General features: G+C 43.9%; 1 protein-coding gene across 1 annotated transcript in view; it reads right to left on the reverse strand.

Moving 5' to 3' along the window:
• Nucleotides 1–22098, reverse strand: part of Hhat (hedgehog acyltransferase) — a 261641-nt gene that overhangs the window by 126300 nt on the left and 113243 nt on the right. Inside the window, exon 9 of the mRNA XM_021171103.3 lies at nucleotides 19697–19732. Coding sequence (XP_021026762.1) covers nucleotides 19697–19732 — 36 coding nt within the window. The remainder of the gene's footprint in view (nucleotides 1–19696; nucleotides 19733–22098) is intronic.

The raw sequence follows: 22098 nt of genomic DNA on the forward strand, positions 1-22098 counted from the left end.
CATAACTTTTCAACTATGCTCACACTATTATGAGAATTGGTTTTTTTCCTTGTGCTCTGGATAAAGCTGCATGGGTGAATGATCTGTCCATCTCTGTTATAAAGACTGCCCTGTAGTTAGCACGAATTTTACCTAGCTGGAGTTTTCCCAAGTTTGTCTTGCAGTATAAGAGAGACCATGTGCCCCTTCAACACCAAGCTATTAGGAGAGCAGAGTGAAGGACTCTGCTACCTGGTGTGCATGCTTATGGTCATGCGTTAATCAGGAGCTTTTAGTTAAAGGCAACAGCATCGACTCTGGACAGCATAAGCAGAAAGGGGGAGGGTGGAGTAAAGAGCATGAGCTCACACAACATCTGGATGAGCAGCAGCTGGGCTGGGAGATAATTATTCTGCCAGATGGCTTTGGCAGACCCAATTCTGGGCAAAGCTCCCATGAGCACCTGGACTCCCATTGCAGACCCCTAAACCCCATTGCCTGCTACATCAAAAGCTGTATGTCTCTTCATTCCTGGGTCAAAGTCGGGCCCCTGGGACACCCTCATGGACTTCAAGACTCTTCTGGATAGAAGATATCTCTTTGATGAGATTGAATGTATAGTGCTCTTCCCACCGTGGGGTTTATATATACTTTCCTTACACCAATCACCCCGAAAGTCCTTGTGACCCTTCCCCAGAGGCCTGCCCCAACCCCAGCTCCATCCCTTAGTCAGGTGTCCTGTGACACAGGCAGTCAGGCCTTTATGTGCACCTGACAAAGTGGGAACAAGAAGCAATAAGGAACCAGACATGAGGACTGTTTGTCAGAGAACAGAGGCCCCATCTGAGATAGCTGGGGGAGAGGTACTAGTTATACCTGCATAGGGCAGCTGCCAATATGATGTGAAGGCAAGGTGCTAATTAGACCAGCTTTGTGTCTACTTTTAAATTGTATTTGAGCCAACACTCCTAGCAGGGACTGAAGGAAAGCCCTGGAACAAAGGAATTACAAGTGAGCGAGATTCACAATGGAGGGCCAGTAAGAGAGTAAAGAGGCCCTGCCAGGTGTTACCAACAGGATGAAGAAAAAGGGGCAGATACAGTAACATTTAGTGGGAGTCATGACAGATAAGATGAGTCAGGAGTCTGTGATAGTTAACATTGGTTGCCACTTTGATGGGCGGTAGAATCACCTCAGGAGACAAACTTTGGGGTGTGACTGCTAGATTGGGTTTACTGAGGTGGCAGTAACCTCCTCACTGTGGGCAGCACCATGCCACAGACTGGGGGTCTTGGGATGAATAAAGAGAGAGAGAGCTGAGCACCAGCAGCCATCTCTCTTCGTTTCCTGACTGCAGATGCAGTGTATGGACCTGTGACAGCTGCCTGGAGCTCCTGCAGCCGAGACTCACCCGACCAGGGTAGACTGTACCTCCTCAGACTGTGAGCAGCCAAGATACACCTTTGTTTCTTACGTTGCTTTTGTCAGGGGCTTGGCTGCAGCAACAAGAAAAGAAACTATATAAAATAGAAAGAAAATTCTAGAATAATCCCACGTTCCAGCTTTGGTGTGAGTTCTTGAGCTATAGTTGTTGAGAGGCGTAAGAACAGGGTCCGTGTATTTAGGAGGATGTCTGTGTGAGGCAAGCCAGGTGACTCGCAAGTGGTTGCTCACAATCTGAATGGCAGGGAGATGAGGAGGAGAGGCTCGGCATCTCTCTGGGGGAAGCAGAGGCCCCACTTTGTCACCCGACCCTGAGAGCATGCTTCTTATCTACTGTCCAACAGGATGGGCAGTAGCTTCTATGGATACCGAGCACTTAAAATGCGGCTCTTGCAACTGACCTGCTGGGTTTGTCCTATCAAGAGAGGAACCGCCAACTCAGCATCCTTCCGTGAGCAGCTATGAAACAGATCTGCCCCCAACACGAGGCAATTGACTCTCCACGACTGAGTAGTTCTGAAACTAGCCACATGGAGGGAGCAAACAGCACAGGCTCTGGGTTCAATCCTACAGGGCAGCCCCCACACCTCTGCAGTCTCAGAGACTGCACACAAGCCATTGGATGTTTTACTATTGATTCTGAGTAACCAGCTAAACACGGATAATCCCAAAATACACGTGGGAGTCTCAGTTCACTTTCCAAGATGTTTCACAGAAGTAGGGAGTTGGGGGGGTGGGAGGGGTTCCTTAAATATGTTTACAGGTTCACTATGCGGATGCGGATAGTGAGAAGGGCTCCTTAGACAAATCATGGGAGGAGGGGCTGGGAACTGCTAGCCTTTTCTGTGTACTCCACCTTCCAGGTGCCCCCTCACACTGCTAGGTCATATCGTCTTCAACATGAAAAGCCTTTTCCTTTGGTCTTTTATGGAAAGTGTCACAGCGGCCATGAGCAACTAAATCCTCAGTTTTCCTCCTGCCTGGCTTGGGGGTGACAAGATCAAACCGTCTACATTCATGGCTGGTTCCCCTGGCAACAGGTCCCCCATCCCGAGGCTGGCTGTGAGTCTATTAGACTTTGCCTCATTAGAACGAGACGCTTCTGTTACTTGAAAATTCTAAGGGATTTGGAAGCTGAGTCTTACTCCTGGTGCTCAGGGAGTTTCAAAGGTCTTGGCCAATCCACATAGGGACTGAGCTCAAAGGAAAACCTCAGAGCAAAGATCCTCCTGGTGTGGGTATCTACAAAGGTTTTAAGGGCTCTGTGCTAGGAACCAGCAGAAGAGACCAAGTATCTACTCCATATTCTATCACAATACCGTGGTAACTTCACTGAATTATAATCAACTTGAATTTAAATAGCCACATGGGATTAACAGCCAGAGTTTTGGCTGGCACATATCTGGACAGGAGCTAATATTAGACACGCCAGAACCACTCACCAGAGATCAGAAGGGACCTTAGAGTTTATCTGGAAGAATTCTCTCATTTCACAAATAAGAAAATTCAGGCCTGAGCAGAAGTGACTTAAGCAAAAATCACTGCAGCAGAGAGATGTCAGGTGGCCCCGAGCCCTGGGCTTCTGTGCATGACCTCATGCCCTTCCCATCTCACAGGAAGTTTCTTGTGCTGATGCAAAAAATAGCTGCAATTTGGTTTAATTCTGGTGTGTGGAATCGATGCAGCTGATGGGCAAAGCCTCATGGAAGATCACGTGCTCCCCCTGCTGAGCAGAGCGTCTGTCCTGAACATCACATAACTACCTTAGTTATCTATTTTATATATAAATAATAGAAGTGTATTCCAGTTAAACCATAAAAGGCACTCATTAAGGAAACCCCAGTAGCCTGTGCAACCTACAAAAGCACCTCACAGACAGCCAGGAGGCAACGCAGCCAGGAACTGTTCCCAAATTTCCCTACCAGCGCTCAATGGTGCCCATTTAGGACCAAAACTGGGCTCCAGACCAACACCTCTATCTCTTAAAGTGGATGTCACTCCAACCATTCCCGGGCTGCAAACTGGGTCCCACCTCCATCCACACGTGACAGCTCAGAATCTAAATCTCAAGACTGGAGCTCTAAGATCTGTGGTGTACAGAAAAGCAGAACCCTCAAAAGGCAGAAAGAGCCTCAGACATAGGAAGGCAATTCAAAAGGTGACTAAGACAACTCTCCACAAATGAACACCCAGGAAACAAGCCATCTGCATTGTTTAGGAACCAGAGATCTTACAGTCCCATTTGCTAAGAGCTTCCCTCACTTTTGCATTTAAAAAGGCACCCCTATCTTGCCGGTCCTTCCATTAATATACCTGACATTATTTTTAATTTATCAACAGATACATTTATCTTCAGCAATGGCTACATGTAGAATTGCATATGGAGGCTTGAACTGTGGATGTCAACACTCAGAGTATAAAAAGTTTCTTTCCATTTATGTTACTTTTAATCCATATTTTCTTATTAACAAATCTAAAAATAGTAGTCATAAAGATGAAAACAAATTTTTTTAAAAAACCCTCTAGCAACACTTTCCTCAAAAGCATTGGCAGCAGAGGTGGAATGAGCAATGGGTCACAGAATCATCTAGGAACCAAAACTGCTGAACTGGTGGCCATGATCAAGGTCCTTCCATCCAGCAAAGGAATGAAAAGTGTTTCAAGACATTGAAAGTGTCTGAGCCTGAGACCAGAAATGCAGTTCCTAGCACTGGCACTAACTATGATGGGCTCTGCTCCTGACAAGAAATGAGAGAAGACACCAGACATCAAGCCAAGATTTGAGGGGGAGCCAGAAAGAGAGGTGTTTCTGGCAGCTCAGGGAGGAAGCCAGCAGCATTCATTCAGCCCAGCATGGCTGAAATCCAAGGCAGGAGGGTAGATAGCTAGCTGGGCCATCAACAGCTGGACAAGGAGGAGAGGTGAGCCAGGGAAGGAGCTAGAACCCAGACTTGCTGAGAGATCTGGAGACAGTGGGTTATGTTATGAGAAGAAAGTCCAGTTTGTGTCCAAACCCTAGTGCCAGGGAAACTAGAAGCTGCCCATGCCCTAGAGAGCACTACTGTACTGACAATGAACCGCCTCACATGACGGTTCCTGGATCAAGTTACTCCTTCTACACAAGTAAACAGGGCAATGATATAGTAGTTCTGGGTTAGTGATGCCCAACCTAAGGAGCTTTAGAGTAGCTGCTGTAGAGGCTTTCCCTAAGGGGCAAGCACCAGCTAGACGCCCCAGGCATGGTCTTGGTTGAAACAAAGAACATCTCACAAAGTCTGTCAGATTGACTTTGGAAAAATGAATGTCAGATCATGTCCCTCAATACAACACCCTTCACCTCCATTGCTTCATGGACATTTTGTTGTTGTTTTGAGACAGAAATCTCCTAAAGTGGGAATATCTGGTGTCTTTGGAGACTCAGTTGTGTCATGTGATGTTTTTCTGGAAGCTGTCTTATGAGAGGATGTTCTGCTGAAGTAGACACATAAGACGTTTGGCTGAAGCAGACACGTGAGAGGTTGTTTTGCTGAGAACAGACATGTGGTAGTTTTGCTGGAAGCTGCCTGGTGAAAGGGCATGTGATGTTTGCTGAAGTAGATGCTTGAGAGGACACAGGATGTTTGGAAAGAGTATAAGTTTAACCCAACAGTGGACGATACTCTTGCACTGGTTCTCCTAGTGACTCTTTGCTGGTCTTCACTGGTCTTCACTGACAATGTTCTGGCATTGGTCCGCCTTGCTTTCTTCACTGATCTTCACTTGTCATGACTTTGTAGAGAGAAGTGCACCAAAGAACTTCTGGTAGTATTCCAGCCGCTTCTTTCCACTTCTGTCAACTCTTGCTGACCAGGGGAGCCTCAATTTCTTCTGGATCAGCCACTGCTACCAAAATTTATCTAGTTTTGAGGAACTTGTAGATATTGGGCACTTTGGGGACTGGGGAATATACAAGTAAGTTAGACCTCACTCACTATCTAGGAGGATATATGACATGTGTACATGTACACACATACACACACACACACAATTTAAAAGCATGAATTCTACATATTTTTGAGCACAAAAGTCACCCAGGTGGTGGGCACCGTGCAGGAAGAACTACAGTGGACAAGTGAGCTCCCTGGAGACAACCCACCATCTTGTTCAACTAAGGTGAGTGCTCTCTGAAAAGGAGTGGCCCCAGAGAGTTCACCCCAGGATTGCTTCTTGCTACTGATGTGCCTTCTCATGTTTGTCATTGCCATACTCATTTATTTGGCTTGAATGTGAATGGACACTGGGAGACCCTCACTGCCTATAGCCTGGTGAGATTACTTCCTGAGTGACCTGTTGGGCAAAGTTCCTATAGATCAACATGAAGATGAAAGTTCTTGAGATGATTCTGTTTCAATGAATTAATGATTTTATGGAATCCCTGATTTAAGTAATTTTAGGAAGTTATCTTGATTTTAATAATTTTAGGAAGTTAGGGTAGTTGATAGCTTAAAGTTAGAATCAAGAATAGAATGTGCCCCTTCCTCATAGACTGGCAAAACTAAGAGAAAGAAGGAAAGAATGCAACAGGCACTCTTACATGCATTACAAGCAGGTAAATGTAGTAGCAAGAAAAATAGGCTTAGGACAAGTTAACAATCAAAGAAAGCATTCATCTGGGCTGGGCCCGAGTTCCTTGGTCTGGTGATCTAGGAATGTAGTAACAGGTTTTCTGTGTGCACCATGGGATAGAAAGGTAATAAATAAAGAAGTGTGTTATGAGTATAAGAACAGAGAGCAGATGATTAGCCAGTCTAGCTGATCAAGACATGAAAATAAGACATAAGACAGATGACCTGTTCCTTAGTAAGTAGAGATTGTCCTCAGCAAAGCATAGGGAGAAACTTGCTACTGTAGACTTGGCCTGCTTAAGCTTTGTTAATGTATGGCAAGAGAATTATTTCTTTGGGATTACAATAAGCCTGTGGAGAGAAAGATAGGTAAGAATTGTTTAGTTAGATATAAGTTTCAAAACTGAAATACATGCTCAATAGTCCTATTGTAATTTCCTCATGTAATGATTTTAATCTGTTTTTAAAGAATATGTTTTTGTGGTGATTGTGTCTTAAAAATGTGTAATTTGTGGCTATGAGGTAATAAAACTTTGTCCCAAGAGGTATAAAAAGGGTTAAAAAAATAAAATTTTGGAATCTGCTTTTACTCCAATCACTCTACATGTACATGCATGCATTTGTGCATGTGTGCACCTCCATTGGCTGCTATCTAGACATACCCCAGTAAGCCCTTCTGAGTACTGACTCCCCGTCACCTGTTTTCAACACTGACCCCAATTGCCAATGCCATACCTCACTGCCTGCCTCAGTTTACCCTGTAGTGTCAAAGCTGGCCTTTGATACCTCAGTATTTACACTGACCCATGGGGCTCCACCCAGCTCAGCATGGCTTCAGGAGCAGAGCTCTAGGCAAGAGGATCCTGGAGTCAGAAAGTTTCATAATCAGTGCATGCAGGTCCCTGGAAAAAAGGCTGCAAGGAGGAAAAGAGCATCTAGGACAGACTGGAGGGGGACAGGATAGAGACACTTACACCCATTGACTCTCCTGCAGGTAAAGATGAAGTGAGCCTTTGTCAAGTCCCTCTGCTCCCGAGCACAGTGTTAAGTGGTTTGCATACATCATCTTGAGTATCCTCAGTAAGATGCAGGACTGATCTCCTCAAAATGCCACAATCAGGAGATGCTGAGTCCCTTTTATAAAATGGCATAGAGTTTACACCTGTCCCCTTTGCCTGACCCACAAGACTCCAAAGACACAGATACCAGGCTCAGCTAAGAACACTGTTTTAATAAGATCATGATTTATACCATCATTAAAAAAAACATTTACTTAACACTAAAAAAGGTGTTACATTTGCAAAGTAAAAAGGAAATGGAATCTTCAGTAACTAAGCAAGTGTTTCTGTTGGAACTGTCAGCTCCATGTGCGTTTAGAAATACATATTCAATGGCTTTCATTCTGCGTGTGTTTAGAAACATATGCAATGGCTTTCACCTCCATGTGTGTTTAGAAACATGTATGCAAGGGCTTTCTCAGTGGACTCAAAATTCACATGTGCTTTGCTGTTTCTAAGCTGTTGGACTTAATACAGACAATTTTCCTCCCATGACCACCTGGACCTTACCCCAGGAATGAACCTCCACCTTTCCATTAAATCTTCCTCTCAATTTCCAGCTGGCAATCCAAAGGAGTCTTGAGGGACCTCTGAATATGGGCAAAGCACAGCTCCCAGATGGCTCTCTTCCTTCTTCTTGGGGAGTCCTTTACCTTGAATGAATCCTTCACTTGACCATATGACTTCTTAAATATTCAAGGGAGACTCTTCTAGAGACTTTGGACATCATACAATCGAAGACAAACTTGCAATGATGGTGAGCAGACATCTTCATCAACACCATGAACACTAAAATGGCCTGCAGTAGTTCACATTGTAACTGATACTATCTACCTTAAAAGGGGTGGAAGGTGCAATGATGTATACCTGTAGTCCTAGCTACTCAGGAGACTGAGATAAGAGAATACTTGAACCCAGGGTCTCAAGGTCAGCCTGGGCAAAGTAACAAGACCCATGTCTATGGAGCCACTTTGTGGCTTTCATGACACAGCAAGCCTCAGACATCACTGAGACTCAAAGTTCAAGCCCCAGTTTGTTTTTTGAACCCAACTCTTAAGCTGAAGAACAGAGGCATGAACCAGTCAGGCATAAGGTGTCAGCAAGGGAGATCCAAAGGCAGGGCTGTTACATTGCTTATCTAACATGCTAATGACAGCACCCATCCTTTCAACAATCTGAGAGATCACATACACAATGAAAAGGCTAAAGACGAAAAGATAGAATGAGAAGTGAACAGCCATCTGGTCTACCTTCCCTCCATCAGAACAAATCCAAATCATGTTTTGGAAAGGTGAAGTGTGTTTTTGTATAAGTGCTTTCACTTGTACAGGATCAAATATGTGCTATATGAAACACCATGCTATAAGTAGAATCTGTCCATGTATGAGATAAATCTTTCTAGTTTTGTTACTGTGATAAACATCCTGACTTTATCAGGATGGGGGTTATTTGACTTATAATTCCAGGTCAGAATTTTTCACTGAGAGGAAGTCAAAGCAGGAGCTCAAACAGTTAGACAGAGCATTCTCTGAGCCAAGAACAGAGAGAGAATAAAGCCACCCTTGCTTGATCACTCATCTAGCTGTCTCTCTGTCTCATATAATTCAGAAACCCTTGCCTAAGGGATGCTGCTACCCACAACGAGCTGGATCTTCCTACATCAATTAACAATTAAGTCAATCCCCTCTAGGCATGCCCACAAGCCTACTTGATCTAGAGAGTTCCTCAATGGAGGTTGTCAAGTGATTCTAGGTTGTGGCAACTTGACAAGAAAAATCACTACAGGAATTAATTTTCTAAGAGTTATATCAACTCCACAAAGTTTCTCAAAAGCTTTAGAGTGGCCCTGGAGGCTCATAGCTTTCACCCATTCATCTCAGTAACACTCAAGGTAGAATTCATACTTTGTACCCTTGTGAATCCTAACAAGATGTCAAGATATCCTCTTCCTGACCAAAATAATAGCTTGGATATGCTAAACTGTCATTTCAAATAAATGTGGAAATTATAGTAAAAACTATTTTGCTATCAAGGGAAAAAAAGACATCCATTTGAAGCTGGGTGATGGTGGCGCACGCCTTTAATCCCAGCACTTGGGAGGCAGAGGCAGGTGGATTTCTGAGTTCGAGGCCAGCCTGGTCTACAGAGTGAGTTCCAGGACAGCCAGAGCTACACAGAGAAGCCCTGTCTCAAAAAACTGAAAAACCAAAAAAAAAAAAAAAAAAAAAAAAGAAAAAGAAAAAGATAGCCATTTGAAATACACATTTGAAATATGTTAAAATGTTAAATTTACACAATATTTAAAAATAAGAAAGTACAGTTTTTAATGGTTTTAAATTTATAAGCATGTAAACAAAAAATCAGAAAAAAGTGAAACTAAAAATTTTTTAAAATGCAAATCTTTTTTACTTTCTTGCCAAAGCTAGACTAAGCTAAGTTTAAACATGACAGCCTATTGTCCATAATGAGACAAAGACATTATATTCTACAATCTTTTCCTGCCAGATTGATCATTTTCCCTTTTTCTTTTGTAGTGACACATGAAGAATTCCAACCAGTGTCTTCTGAAGATCTCTGTCGAGTGGCTGTTCTGACTCCCGAAAGCCTCTCCTCTGGTTTGTGTAAGATATAAGAGGATGGAGCTCATCGCTATCCTGCAGTCATCATAAAACACCCAGAGGAAAATGCTCACACTTTCCATGTGACTGCCCATTCCCACCTGAGCCCTGTGCCACACTAGCACCAACAAGGAAGCTCGTTTTTCAGCTTTGAGATCACAGAATGTTCTCTGGGGAGGCTTATATCATTCCAGAGAAGACAACATTACCACCATCCACGTCAGAGCTACAGCTGAATAATCTCAGGCAGGCAGCACCAGCCTGACAAGCCAGAGAACACTTGAGGGGCTTGCTGGAACCAATAAATAGTTCTTGGAACAAAAAGAAACCGAAATGGTGCCAACCCCTTTTACACATCTTCCTTTACAAGTGGGAATATAATTTCCCTTGAAAAGACTCCTCAAGTATAAGATCTCTCTCTCTCTCTCCCTCTCCCCCTCCCCCTCCTCCTCCCTCCCCCTCCCCCCTTTCCCTCCCTCTTTCTCTTATGTACATAAACATACAGGAAAATGGCACTCCTCTCTACTGTGCCCCAGGGTCACCGACCACTACTCATGCAGCAGGGCCACTGACCACTGCTCTATGATACCACAGCTTTCTCAGCATCTGAATGGCAATTTAGATCTTCTGCTGGGTAAACAGTAGAATCCACTTAGCCCACCCTCTGCACCAGCTGCTTTTTCTTTCCTCCTCAGAGCAGAACTTAAAAAGCATCACTGTGCCAGGCGTGGTGGCACACGCCTTTAATCCAAGCACTCGGGAGGCAGAGGCAGGCGGATTTCTGAGTTCGGGACCAGCCTGGTCTACAGAGTGAGTTCCAGGACAGCCAAGGTTACACAGAGAAACCCTGTCTCAAAAAAAAACAAAAAAAAAAACAAAAAAAAGAAAAAGAAAAGAAAAGAAGAGAAAAGGCATCACTGCTGTTCTCTCCTCGCGCAGCCTGGCTTTAGCAAGCCACTGAACTGGTTCTTACCACTGCCTCCAACTTTAAACACACTTGGTCTCTGTGCTTGACCTCCCAAGCTTAGAACAAGAAAGGTGGGAAGCCAGCACCAGCCCATCTGGTCCCAGAACTCAGGAGACAGAGGACCATTCTGCTCCAAGCAACCAGTTATATCTGTCTCCCAGCCCTGACACTCCTGAGCTGGGAGGGGAAGACAAGAATAGACTCTGGGGTCTTTAATAGAGGATGAAAATAGAGGATGAAAACAGATGCTCACAGAAACTGGGGTGCTGGCAAGTAGAGATGTCACTCACACCCCCCACAACCATACGCAATCTGTATTATTTGCTCTGCTGCCTTTGAGTAAAGGGGACATAACCCTCCAGGATTCACAGGACAGAGGGAAACGTCCCTCCCCAAGCTCCGTTTGTTTCACACACTAACCAGAATAACTAGCTACAACCATTCTACAAGGCCTTGAACCACGGATCCAGCACTAGCTACAACAGACCCATGCCTGTGTCTCCTCCACTGCCCACATGTCTGGAGTCTGGATAAGGACATGAGAGTGAGACCTCAAGGCAGACGATGACTCAGTCAATCCACAAGCTGACAAAATTGGGTTTTAAAGGACAGCATCCAGACACATCCTTGAAGGAGGCGAATGCCAAGCTAACTGACTGCAGAAGCAGTCTCACAGTCTAACGGACCTTCTCTCATTTCGTTCATTCATTCATTCATTCACTCCCTCCATAAATGCTTGGTGAAGGTTCATTCCACACAAGTTTCTCAACTTGCATATTAGTAAATGATTAGGGCTTTACCCCTTCTCCCCTGAAGAAAGTTACCAGGGAAATTCAGGACCAACTTGTGTTTACCATAGACCTTGTGGGAACAGTTTCATGGAACTACAAAGTACCAAAACCTCAAGTCCACTGTAGGCTGCAGGTATGGATCAGTAGTGGGTGTTACCTAGCAAGTCCCTGGTGTCCATACCCAGGGTGGGAGGTGAGGGGCTGCTGTCCCAAGACCCTGGGTTCCACGCCCAGCATGGGAGGTGTGGGGCTGCTGTTCCAAGTCCCTGGGTTCCATGCTCAGCATGGGAGGTGTGGGGCTGCTGTTCCAAGACCCTGGGTTCCATGCCCAGCACGGGAGACAGGAGGCTGCTGTTCTTGGGCATCTTCCCAGGCAGCCTTTTCTGATCTGCTTGCATGAGGAATTCTTGTACCATCTCTGCTGCATCTATGGTTTATTATCTTTCCTGCTATGTTTTTCTAACCCTTGCTGTACCAAAAAGTTCACACAATATCGTCTGTGTTTACCATCTCGAAGAAAACCAAGACATTCCAAGGTGCAGCCTCTGAGGAGGCATTTGAGAAGAAGGCAAGGAAGGCTTGACCCCTGTTGGGATATTGCCATTGCAGCTTGGAGCCAAGGCTCTGCATAGATGACATTTTCCTTCAGTATCTTCAAAGTGGGGAAGGGTCATGTTTTGGGACAAGCTGAACCATCACATGACATGCACAGAAGCCACAATGACTAGAATTTAACAAATCAATAAACATGAGCTGATGTTTACAGAAAGAAAAACCAGCCAGTGATAGTTGCTTCCCTCACAGCCTTTCGTTTACAGTGACTCCTCAGCGACTATTATTCCCTCCAAAGTTTTTGACAGGCATCTCAATTATTTTTTTTGTTAATTTTTAATATTTTTATTACATATTTTCCTCAGTTACATTTCCAATGCTATCCCAAAAGTCCCCCATAGCGCCCCCCACTTCCCTACCCACCCATTCCCATTCTTTTGGCCCTGGCATTCCCCTATATTGGGGCATATAAAGTTTGCAAGTCCAATGGGCCTCTCTTTCCAGTGATGGCCGACTAGGCCATCTTTCGATACATATGCAGCTAGAGACAAGAGCTCCGGGGTTCTGGTTAGTACATCATGTTGTTCCAACAATAGGGTTGCAGATCTCTTTAGCTCCTTGGGTACTTTCTCTACCTTCTCCATTGGGAACCCTGTGATACATCCAATAGCTGACTGTGAACATCCACTCCTGTGTTTGCTAGGCCCCGGCATTGTCTCACAAGAGACAGCTATATTTGGGTCCTTTCAGCAAAATCTTGCTAGTGTATGCAATGGTGTCAGCGTTTAGAAGCTGATTATGGGATGGATCCCTGGATACGGCAGTCTCTAGATGGTCCATCCTTTCATCACAGCTATGAACTTTGTCTCTGTAACTCCTTCCCTGGGTATTTTGTTCCCAATTCTAAGAAGGGGCACAGTGTCCACACTTTGGTCTTCATTCTTCTTGAGTTTCATGCGTTTAACAAATTGTATCTTATATCTTGGGTATCCTAAGTTTTGGGCTAATATCCACTTATCAGTGAATACATATTGTGTGAGTTCTTTTGTGATTGTGTTACTTCACTCAAGATGATGCCCTCCAGGTCCATCCATTTGGCTAGGAATTTCATAAATTCATTCTTTTTAATAGCTGAGTAGTACTCCATTGTGTAAATGTACCATAATTTCTGTATCCATTCCTCTGTTGAGGGACATCTGGGTTCTTTCCAGCTTCTGGCTATTATAAATAGGGCTGCTATGAACATAGTGGAGCATGTGTCCTTTTTACCGGTTGGGACATCTTCTGGATATATGCCCAGGAGAGGTATTGTTGGATCCTCCGGTAGTACTATGTCCAATTTTCTGAGGAACCGCCAGACTGATTTCCAGAGTGGTTGTACAAGCTTGCAATCCCACCAACAATGGAGGAGTGTTCCTCTTTCTCCACATCCTCGCCAGCATCTGCTGTCACCTGAATTTTTGATCTTAGCCATTCTGACTGGTGTGAGGTGGAATCTCAGGGTTGTTTTAATTTGCATTTCCCTGATGATTAAGGATGTTGAAAATTTTTTCAGGTGCTTCTCTGCCATTCGGTATTCCTCAGGTGAGAATTCTTTGTTCAGTTCTGAGCCCCATTTTTAAAGGGGTTATTTGACTTTCTGGAGTCCACCTTCTTGAGTTCTTTATATATATTGGATATTAGTCCCTTATCTGATTTAGGATAGGTGAAGATCCTTTCCCAATCTGTTGGTGGTTTTTTTGTCTTATTGATGGTGTCTTTAGCCTTGGAGAAGCTTTGTAGTTTCATGAGGTCCCACTTGTCAATTCTCGATCTTACAGCACAAGCCATTACTGTTCTAGTCAGGAATTTTTCCCCTGTGCCCATATCTTCAAGGCTTTTCCCCACTTTCTCCTCTATAAGTTTCAGTGTCTCTGGTTTTATGTGAAGTTCCTTGATCCACTTAGACTTGACCTTAGTACAAGGAGATAGGAATGGATCGATTCGCATTCTTCTACATGTTAACAACCAGTTGTGCCAGCACCATTTGTTGAAAATGCTGTCTTTCTTCCACTGGATGTTTTTAGATCCCTTGTCGAAGATCAAGTGACCATAGGTGTGTGGGTTCATTTCTGGGTCTTCAATTCTATTCCATTGGTCTATTTGTCTGTCACTATACCAGTACCATGCAGTTTTTATCACAATTGCTCTGTAGTAAAGCTTTAGGTCCGGCATGGTGATTCCACCAGAGGTTCTTTTATCCTTGAGAAGAGTTTTTGCTATCCTAGGTTTTTTGTTATTCCAGATGAATTTGCAGATTGCACTTTCTAATTCGTTGAAGAATTGAGTTGGAATTTTGATGGGGATTGCATTGAATCTGTAGATTGCTTTTGGCAAGATAGCCATTTTTACAATGTTGATCCTGCCAATCCATGAGCATGGGAGATCTTTCCATCTTCTGAGATCTTCTATAATTTCTTTCTTCAGAGACTTGAAGTTTTTATTATACAGATCTTTCACTTCCTTAGTTAGAGTCACGCCATGATATTTTATATTATTTGTGACTATTGAGAAGGGTGTTGTTTCCCTAATTTCTTTCTCAGCCTGTTTATTCTTTGTGTAGAGAAAGGCCATTGATTTGTTTGAGTTAATTTTATATCCAGCTACTTCACCGAAGCTGTTTATCAGGCTTAGGAGTTCTCTGGTGGAATTTTTAGGGTCACTTATATATACTATCATATCATCTGCAAAAAGTGATATTTTGACTTCATCTTTTCCAATTTGTATCCCTTTGATCTCCTTTTGTTGTCGAATTGCTCTGGCTAGGACTTCAAGTACAATGTTGAATAGGTATGGAGAAAGTGGACAGCCTTGTCTAGTCCCTGATTTTAGAGGGATTGCTTCAAGCTTCTCACCATTTACTTTGATGTTGGCTACTGGTTTGCTGTAGATTGCTTTTATCATGTTTAGGTATGGGCCTTGAATTCCTGATCTTTCCAAGACTTTTATCATGAATGGGTGTTGGATCTTGTCAAATGCTTTTTCCCCATCTAACGAGATGACCATGTGGTTTTTGTCTTTGAGTTTGTTTATATACTGGATTACGTTGATGGATTTCCGTATATTGAACCATCCCTGCATCCCTGGGATGAAACCTACTTGGTCAGGATGGATGATTGTTTTGATGTGTTCTTGGATTCGGTTAGCAAGAACTTTATTGATGATTTTTGCATCAATATTCATAAGGGATATTGGTCTGAAGTTTTCTATCTTTGTTGGGTCTTTTTGCGGTTTAGGTATCAGAGTAATTGTGGCTTCATAGAATGAGTTGGGTAGAGTACCTTCTGTTTCTATTTTGTGGAATAGTTTGTGAAGAACTGGGATTAGATCTTCTTTGAAGGTCTGATAGAACTCTGCACTAAACCCATCTGGTCCTGGGCTTTTTTTAGTTGGGAGACTATTAATGACTGCTTCTATTTCTTTGGGGGATATAGGGCTGTTTAGATCATTAACCTGATCTTGATTCAACTTTGGTACCTGGTATCTGTCTAGGAACTTCTCCATTTCATCCAGGTTCTCCAGTTTTGTTGAGTATAGCCTTTGGTAGAAGGATCTGATGGTGTTTTGGATGTCTTCAGGATCTGTTGTTATGTCTCCTTTTTCATTTCTGATTTTGTTAATTAGGATGCTTTCCCTGTGCCCTCTAGTGAGTCTGGCTAAGGGTTTATCTATCTTGTTGATTTTCTCAAAGAACCAGCTCCTTGATTGGTTGATTCTTTGAATAGTTTTTCTTGTTTCCACTTGGTTGATTTCGCCCCTGAGTTTGATTATTTCCTGCCGTCTACTCCTCTTGGGTGAATTTGCTTCCTTTTGTTCTAGTGCTTTTAGGTATGTTGTCAAGCTGCTAATGTGTGCTCTCTCTAGTTTCCTTTTGGAGGCACTCAGAGCTATGAGTTTTCCTCTTATAAATGCTTTCATTGTGTCCCATAAGTTTGGGTATGTTGTGGCTTCATTTTCATTGAACTCTAAAAAGTCCTTAATTTCTTTCTTTATTCCTTCCTTGACCAAGGTATCATTGAGAAGAGTGTTGTTCAGTTTCCACGTGAAGGTTGGCTTTCTATTATTTATTTTGTTATTGAAGATCAGCCTTAGTCCATGGTGATCTGATAGGATGCATGGGACAATTTCAACATTTTTGTATCTGTTGAGGCCTGTTTTGTGACCAATTATGTGGTCAATTTTAGAGAAGTTACCATGAGGTGCTGAGAAGAAGGTATATCCTTTTGTTTTAGGATAGAATGTTCTGTAGATATCTGCCAGATCCATTTGATTCATAATTTCTGTTAGTTTCACTGTGTCCCTGTTTAGTTTCTGTTTCCATGATCTGTCCATTGGTGAATGTGGTGTGTTGAAGTCTCCCACTATTATTGTATGAGGTGCAATGTGTGCTTTGAGATTTACTAAAGTTTCTTTAATGAATGTGGCTGCCTTTGTATTTGGAGCATAGATATTCAGGATTGATAGTTCCTCTTGGAGGATTTTACCTTTGATGAGTATGAAGTGTCCCTCCCTGTCTTTTTTAATGACTTTGGGTTGGAAGTCAATCTTATCAGATATTAGAATGGCTACTCCAGCTTGTTTCTTCATGCCATTTGCTTGGAAAATTGTTTTCCAGCCTTTCATTCTGAGGTAGTGTCTATCCTTTTCTCTGAGATGAGTTTGCTGTAAGCAGCAAAATGTTGGGTCTTGTTTGTGTAGCCAGTTTGTTAGTCTATGTCTTTTTATCGGGGAGTTGAGTCCATTGATATTAAGAGATATTAAGGAAAAGTAATTGTTGTTTCCTGTTATTTTTGTTGTTAAAGTTGGCATTTTGTTCTTGTGGCTGTCTTCTTTTAGGTTTGTTGAGGGATTACCTTCTTGTTGTGTCTAGGGCGTGGTTCCTGTCCTTGTATTGGTTTTTTTCTGTTATTATCCTTTGAAGGGCTGGATTCGTGGAGAGATAATGTGTGAATTTGGTTTTGTCGTGGAATACTTTGGTTTCTCCATCTATGTTAATTGAGAGTTTGGCTGGGTATAGTAGCCTGGGCTGGAGTTTGTGTTCTTTTAGTGTCTGTATAACATCCGTCCAGGATCTTCTGGCTTTCATAGTCTCTGGTGAGAAATCTGGTGTAATTCTGATAGGCTTGCCTTTATATGTTACTTGGCCTTTTTCTCTTACTGCTTTTAGTATTCTATCTTTATTTAGAGCATTTGTTGTTCTGATTATTATGTGTCGGGAGGTATTTCTTTTCTGGTCCAGTCTATTTGGAGTTCTGTAGGCTTCTTGTATGTTCATGGGCATCTCTTTCTTTAGATTTGGGAAGTTTTCTTCTATAATTTTGTTGAAGATGTTTGCTGGTCCTTTGAGTTGAAAATCTTCATTCTCATCCACTCCTATTATCCGTAGGTTTGGTCTTCTCATTGTGTCCTGTATTTCTTGGATGTTTTGAGTTAGGATCTTTTTGCATTTTACATTTTCCTTGATTGTTGTGCCGATGTTCTCTATGGAATCTTCTGCACCTGAGATTCTCTCTTCCATCTCTTGTATTCTGTTGCTGATGCTCGTATCTATGGTTCCAGATTTCTTTCCTAGGGTTTCTATCTCCAGTGTTGCCTCATTTTGGGTTTTCTTTATTGTGTCTACTTCCCTTTTTAGGTCTAGTATGGTTTTGTTCATTTCCATCATCTGTTTGGACGTGTTTTCCTGTTTTTCACTAAGTACTTCTACCTGTTTGATTAGGTTATCCTGTTTTTCTTTAAGGATTTGTATCTCTTTAGCAGTGTTCTCCTGCAATTCTTTAAGGGATTTTTGTGCTTCCTCTTTAATGTCTTCTACCTGTTTACCAGTGTTCCTTTGTATTTCTTTAAGTGTGTTATTAAAGTCCTTCTTGAAGTCCTCTACCATCATCAGGAGATATGCTTTTATATCCGTGTCTAGCTTTTCCGGTGTGTTGGGGTGCCCTGGACTGGGCGAAGTGGGAGTGCTGGGTTCTGATGATGGTGAGTGGTCTTGGTTTCTGTTAGTAAGATTATTACATTTACCTTTCGCCATCTGGTAATCTCTGGGGTTAGTTGTTGTCGTTGTCACTGTTTAAAGATTGGAGCAGAAGCTGTGTTCCACTCACCAGCAGTCTCAAAATCCTGTGGCGGGGGTCGTGGGTAGCTGGCGGGTGTCAGCCGACCCTGGGCTCTAGCTACCCCGGTGCTCGTCCGGCCGGAAGAGGCCTGTGGTCCTACTCAGGCCGGTTTTCTGCTTCCCTAACTAATGCAGTCTCATGTCCCGCGCGCAATTGGATTGGAGCAGAAGCTGTGTTCCACTCACCAGAAGTCTTAAGATCCTGTGGCGGGTGTCGTGGGTAGCTGGCGGGTGTCAGCCGACCCTGTGCTCTAGCTACCCCGGTGCTGGTCCGGCCGGAAGAGGCCTGAGGTCCTACTCAGGCCGGTTTTCTGCTTCCCTAACTAATGCAGTCTCAGGTCCCGCGTGCAATTGGATTGGAGCAGAAGCTGTGTTCCACTCACCAGAAGTCTTAAGATCCTGTGGCAGGTGTTGTGGGTAGCTGGCAAGTGTCAGCCGACCCTGCGCCCTAGCTACCCCGGCGCTTTTCTGACCGGAGAGGCTTGTGGCCCTACTCAGGCCGGATTTCTGCCTCCCCAACCAAAGCAGTCTCAGGTCCCGCGTGATTGGACTGGAGCAGAAGCTGGAATTAGAGTTACAGATGGTTGTGTGCTACCAGTGGGGGACTGGGAATCAAACCCAGGACCTCTGCAAGAGCAGCAAGTGTCCTAAACCACTGAGCCACTGCATTAGCCTCACAAAGCTGATTTTCAAAATCATAACCATTTTATAAGCACTGTCAATATTTTGGTCTATTAACTTCTGTTTAATTTGTTTAACTTCATAGCTATGTGAAATTAGTGGGTTCCATAATACAATTCTGGTAAAACTTACCAGTAAACTGGGTAACAAACTCCTGTCTAGAATCTCAGGAATGCATTAGGTCATATTTCCATGACTATAAAACAAGTGATAGATTCAGTTTTAAAAGATTAAACTCAATGGGAGAGAACTGATCAAGTAAAGCTCGCTTTTCTCACTTGCTATTTGTCTTTCCAGTGGCTTCATCCACAGAAGTAAGAACTTGGTAAATGTGGTGGATAATTTTGGTTGTCACCCTTGAGAAGATTCATCAGATCCCATGAGCATGTCTGTAGAACATCTTCTGATTGCTGATTGCTATAGGTAGGGGTGCTTAGCCTACTATGGGCAGTACCATCCCTTGACAGATTAGCCTGGGCTATATAAGAAATGACCAAGCCAGTAAGATGTGTTCCTCTGTGCTCTCTGCTTCAGTTCCTGCCTCCAGGTTCCTGCTTCACTTCCTTTGATGGTGGAACTGCAAACTTAAAAAAATCCTTTCCTTTGCTTTTGGATGGCGTTTTATCACAGCAGCATAAAGCAAACTAGGACAACGTATATCTATCGCTCCTGATATAAACAGATCTGAGTCATTATTCACGTGGGATTGGGTGGACACACACATAGTGTTAGCAATGTTTTCCTGGCAAGTAACTCAACCGCCATCATTCTCTACGGTTTTCTGTTTGCATCCTTCCATAACAGTTTATCTGTTTAGACAAAGCTAAGATCAAAAAGGCACCGGCTTACCTGATTAAGAAATTGTGTAGTCCAACATCAAAATACCTGTTTAAAAGAGACAAGACAAGCCTATGAATAAAACAGTTGCAGCAATGGTGAACTTCATAATTTACATTACAAGCACTTTAAACACTCAGCTACCCCTGTGGAATTGAGGTGTAGCCCTGAGGCAGCAGCCGCAGTAGCAGTAGAGGCTTGGGCCATACCTCCAACATCCTATTCAGAAGTTCTGGGAACCAATCCCAGAAAGTTTTCTTAGGTCAAGTGGTTTTAATGCAAAATCAGTCTCTGGGCACACAGGTGCCTGCAAACCTAAGCATTTCTAGAGATAAATAAAGGCCATGTGGTGAGTGACCCTTGATAACAGTTGCCCCCAGTGTTTATCTATCCAAACCAAATGAAATTTGTTTGAAAGCCCAGAGCTACACAATGAAGAGAGGAAGGGTGAGTTAGCTGTCTTCTGAGCCCCGCCCTGTTGTGGTTCCTGCCAGTTTCCACCTGGAAGCACCCTGTCTTCCACAATTTGTCTGCTCTGAGCAGATACTGAGAAGGGTCCCTCCCCCTGCTACAGCCTCACACAAGTCCCCTCTGTAAGCTCTGGACAAAGCCTTTCCCATACCACTAGGCAGCTGAGTCCATATGAACTTTGCTGACTCAGTTTTTTTTTTTAATTGTCAGGCTTCTGGACTCTGAGACACTGGATTAGCTAATGCCTTGTCCTTCAGTCAGTCTGCTGTGAAGATACTGGAATGTCTGTGCTGTCCAAGGTGGCCCTATAGGATGTCTGATGCCTCCCGGAGCATGTATAGACAGCATCTCTTGAGCCTCCTAAATGTTCTACAACCTAAAGATTCTACAACCCTCCAAACAGCGCCGCCATCTGGCAATTGATCGCCTCTTCAAACTTGGGAGCTTTTCACTCTTAAACCACAACAGCTCCACTGTGCTGAGACAGGCACGGTTTATAGCTAAAGGAACTAGAGTTCAGAGAGGCTAAGTGATCTACACTGAGCCATGGCCAGGAGGAACCACAGCTGGGCGGCAGACGGAGCCTGAACACAAGATCTTCAAGCTCTTACCAAGCAGGCCCCTGAAGATACCAGCTCTCGATGGCTGCTTTTTAATGTTAACAAGTTAAAATATGTTTATAAAATAGACCACCCTCCCTCATTTCCACCTGACCCTGACTTCCACCTCTCCCAACACAGCTGTCCTGCTCTAGACTGCCTTAGTTTCTCTGAGCACATGTCCCACAGGTGCCCCAGGCATCCCCAAAGGCACAGATACTGCTTCCCATTGTTACTAACAGGAAAGGGCTGATCATTTCATAAACCAGTCCCTCCCAAGCTCCACCTGACTTTGGCTTCTCTCAACACAGCTGCCCTGCTCCAGGCATCCTTGGTTCCTCTAAGCACACACACTCTGCAGGTGCCAGCAGACCCTGGGGACCTGCATCTGGCAGGGTCTGGAAAGCCAGGTAACCTGCTGGGATGCAGCTCCCAGGGTGAGGATGGAAAGACCTTATTCATAGGGTAGTGAGAGGAATTAAGTAATAGAATAGAGATCTGTGGCTTATCACTGCCCCTGGTGCACACAAGTCCTCAGTTTTCACGGCTCCATTCCCAGAGAACTCAGTAGGAGAAGCATGCTCTACACAAAGGCCTAAGGCACCTCACAATGCAGCTCAGAAAGAGGGCATACTGACTCCAGGGCACAAGCTGGGCAGCAGGCAAGCTGCTGGGGACGGGCTGGGGCAGCAGCAGTGCCTGAACAAGCAATGGAAAGCTCGGCAGTGAACAAGAGAAGGACAGGAACACAGAGAATACCTGCCCTGACCAGTTCTGGTGGGCCACTCACACAACCTCACACACTGCCTCATTCTACTGAGGTGTCTCTCCGTGTTGATATTTATTGGATCAATCAACACTGGATTCATGCCTTCTATGTGCCGTGCACTGTGGCACAACAAGGTTCCCAACTTTCATATTCTGGCTGTAGGAGGTAAATAATTAAGTGTGTCAGTAAAAATCTACTGAGGACAAAATACAAACAAGGCATTCACATAGTGTGTCCCTACAGCTGTGGCCTTTCTGTGGAGGGAACGGTTTTCTACCTGGTCAGAAAGGGACAGACATGCAGGGATCCAAAGGGGAAAGTTCCAGTTAGGAGTGTCTCCAAGGAGACACTGGGGTGGTCAGCATGGCTGGAGCTTGGTGGTGAGGGAAAATAGGACACAGAGAGGTTCAAGAGAGGAGTGGGCACCAGATCTTAAGGGACCAGGGGTACCAGCGAGCTTGGGTTTTAGCTGAACACCAATGAGAAGCAGTAGAGGGCTTTCAAGAACATGTATTTCATGCTCTGGGAAGATGAGAGAGTGGTATGCTTCAATACATCAATTAAAGAGACCACGT

The sequence above is a fragment of the Mus caroli genome, unplaced genomic scaffold (assembly GCF_978045245.1).
Source record: "Mus caroli unplaced genomic scaffold, Mus_caroli_1 scaffold_1, whole genome shotgun sequence".
Taxonomy (NCBI): domain Eukaryota; kingdom Metazoa; phylum Chordata; class Mammalia; order Rodentia; family Muridae; genus Mus; species Mus caroli.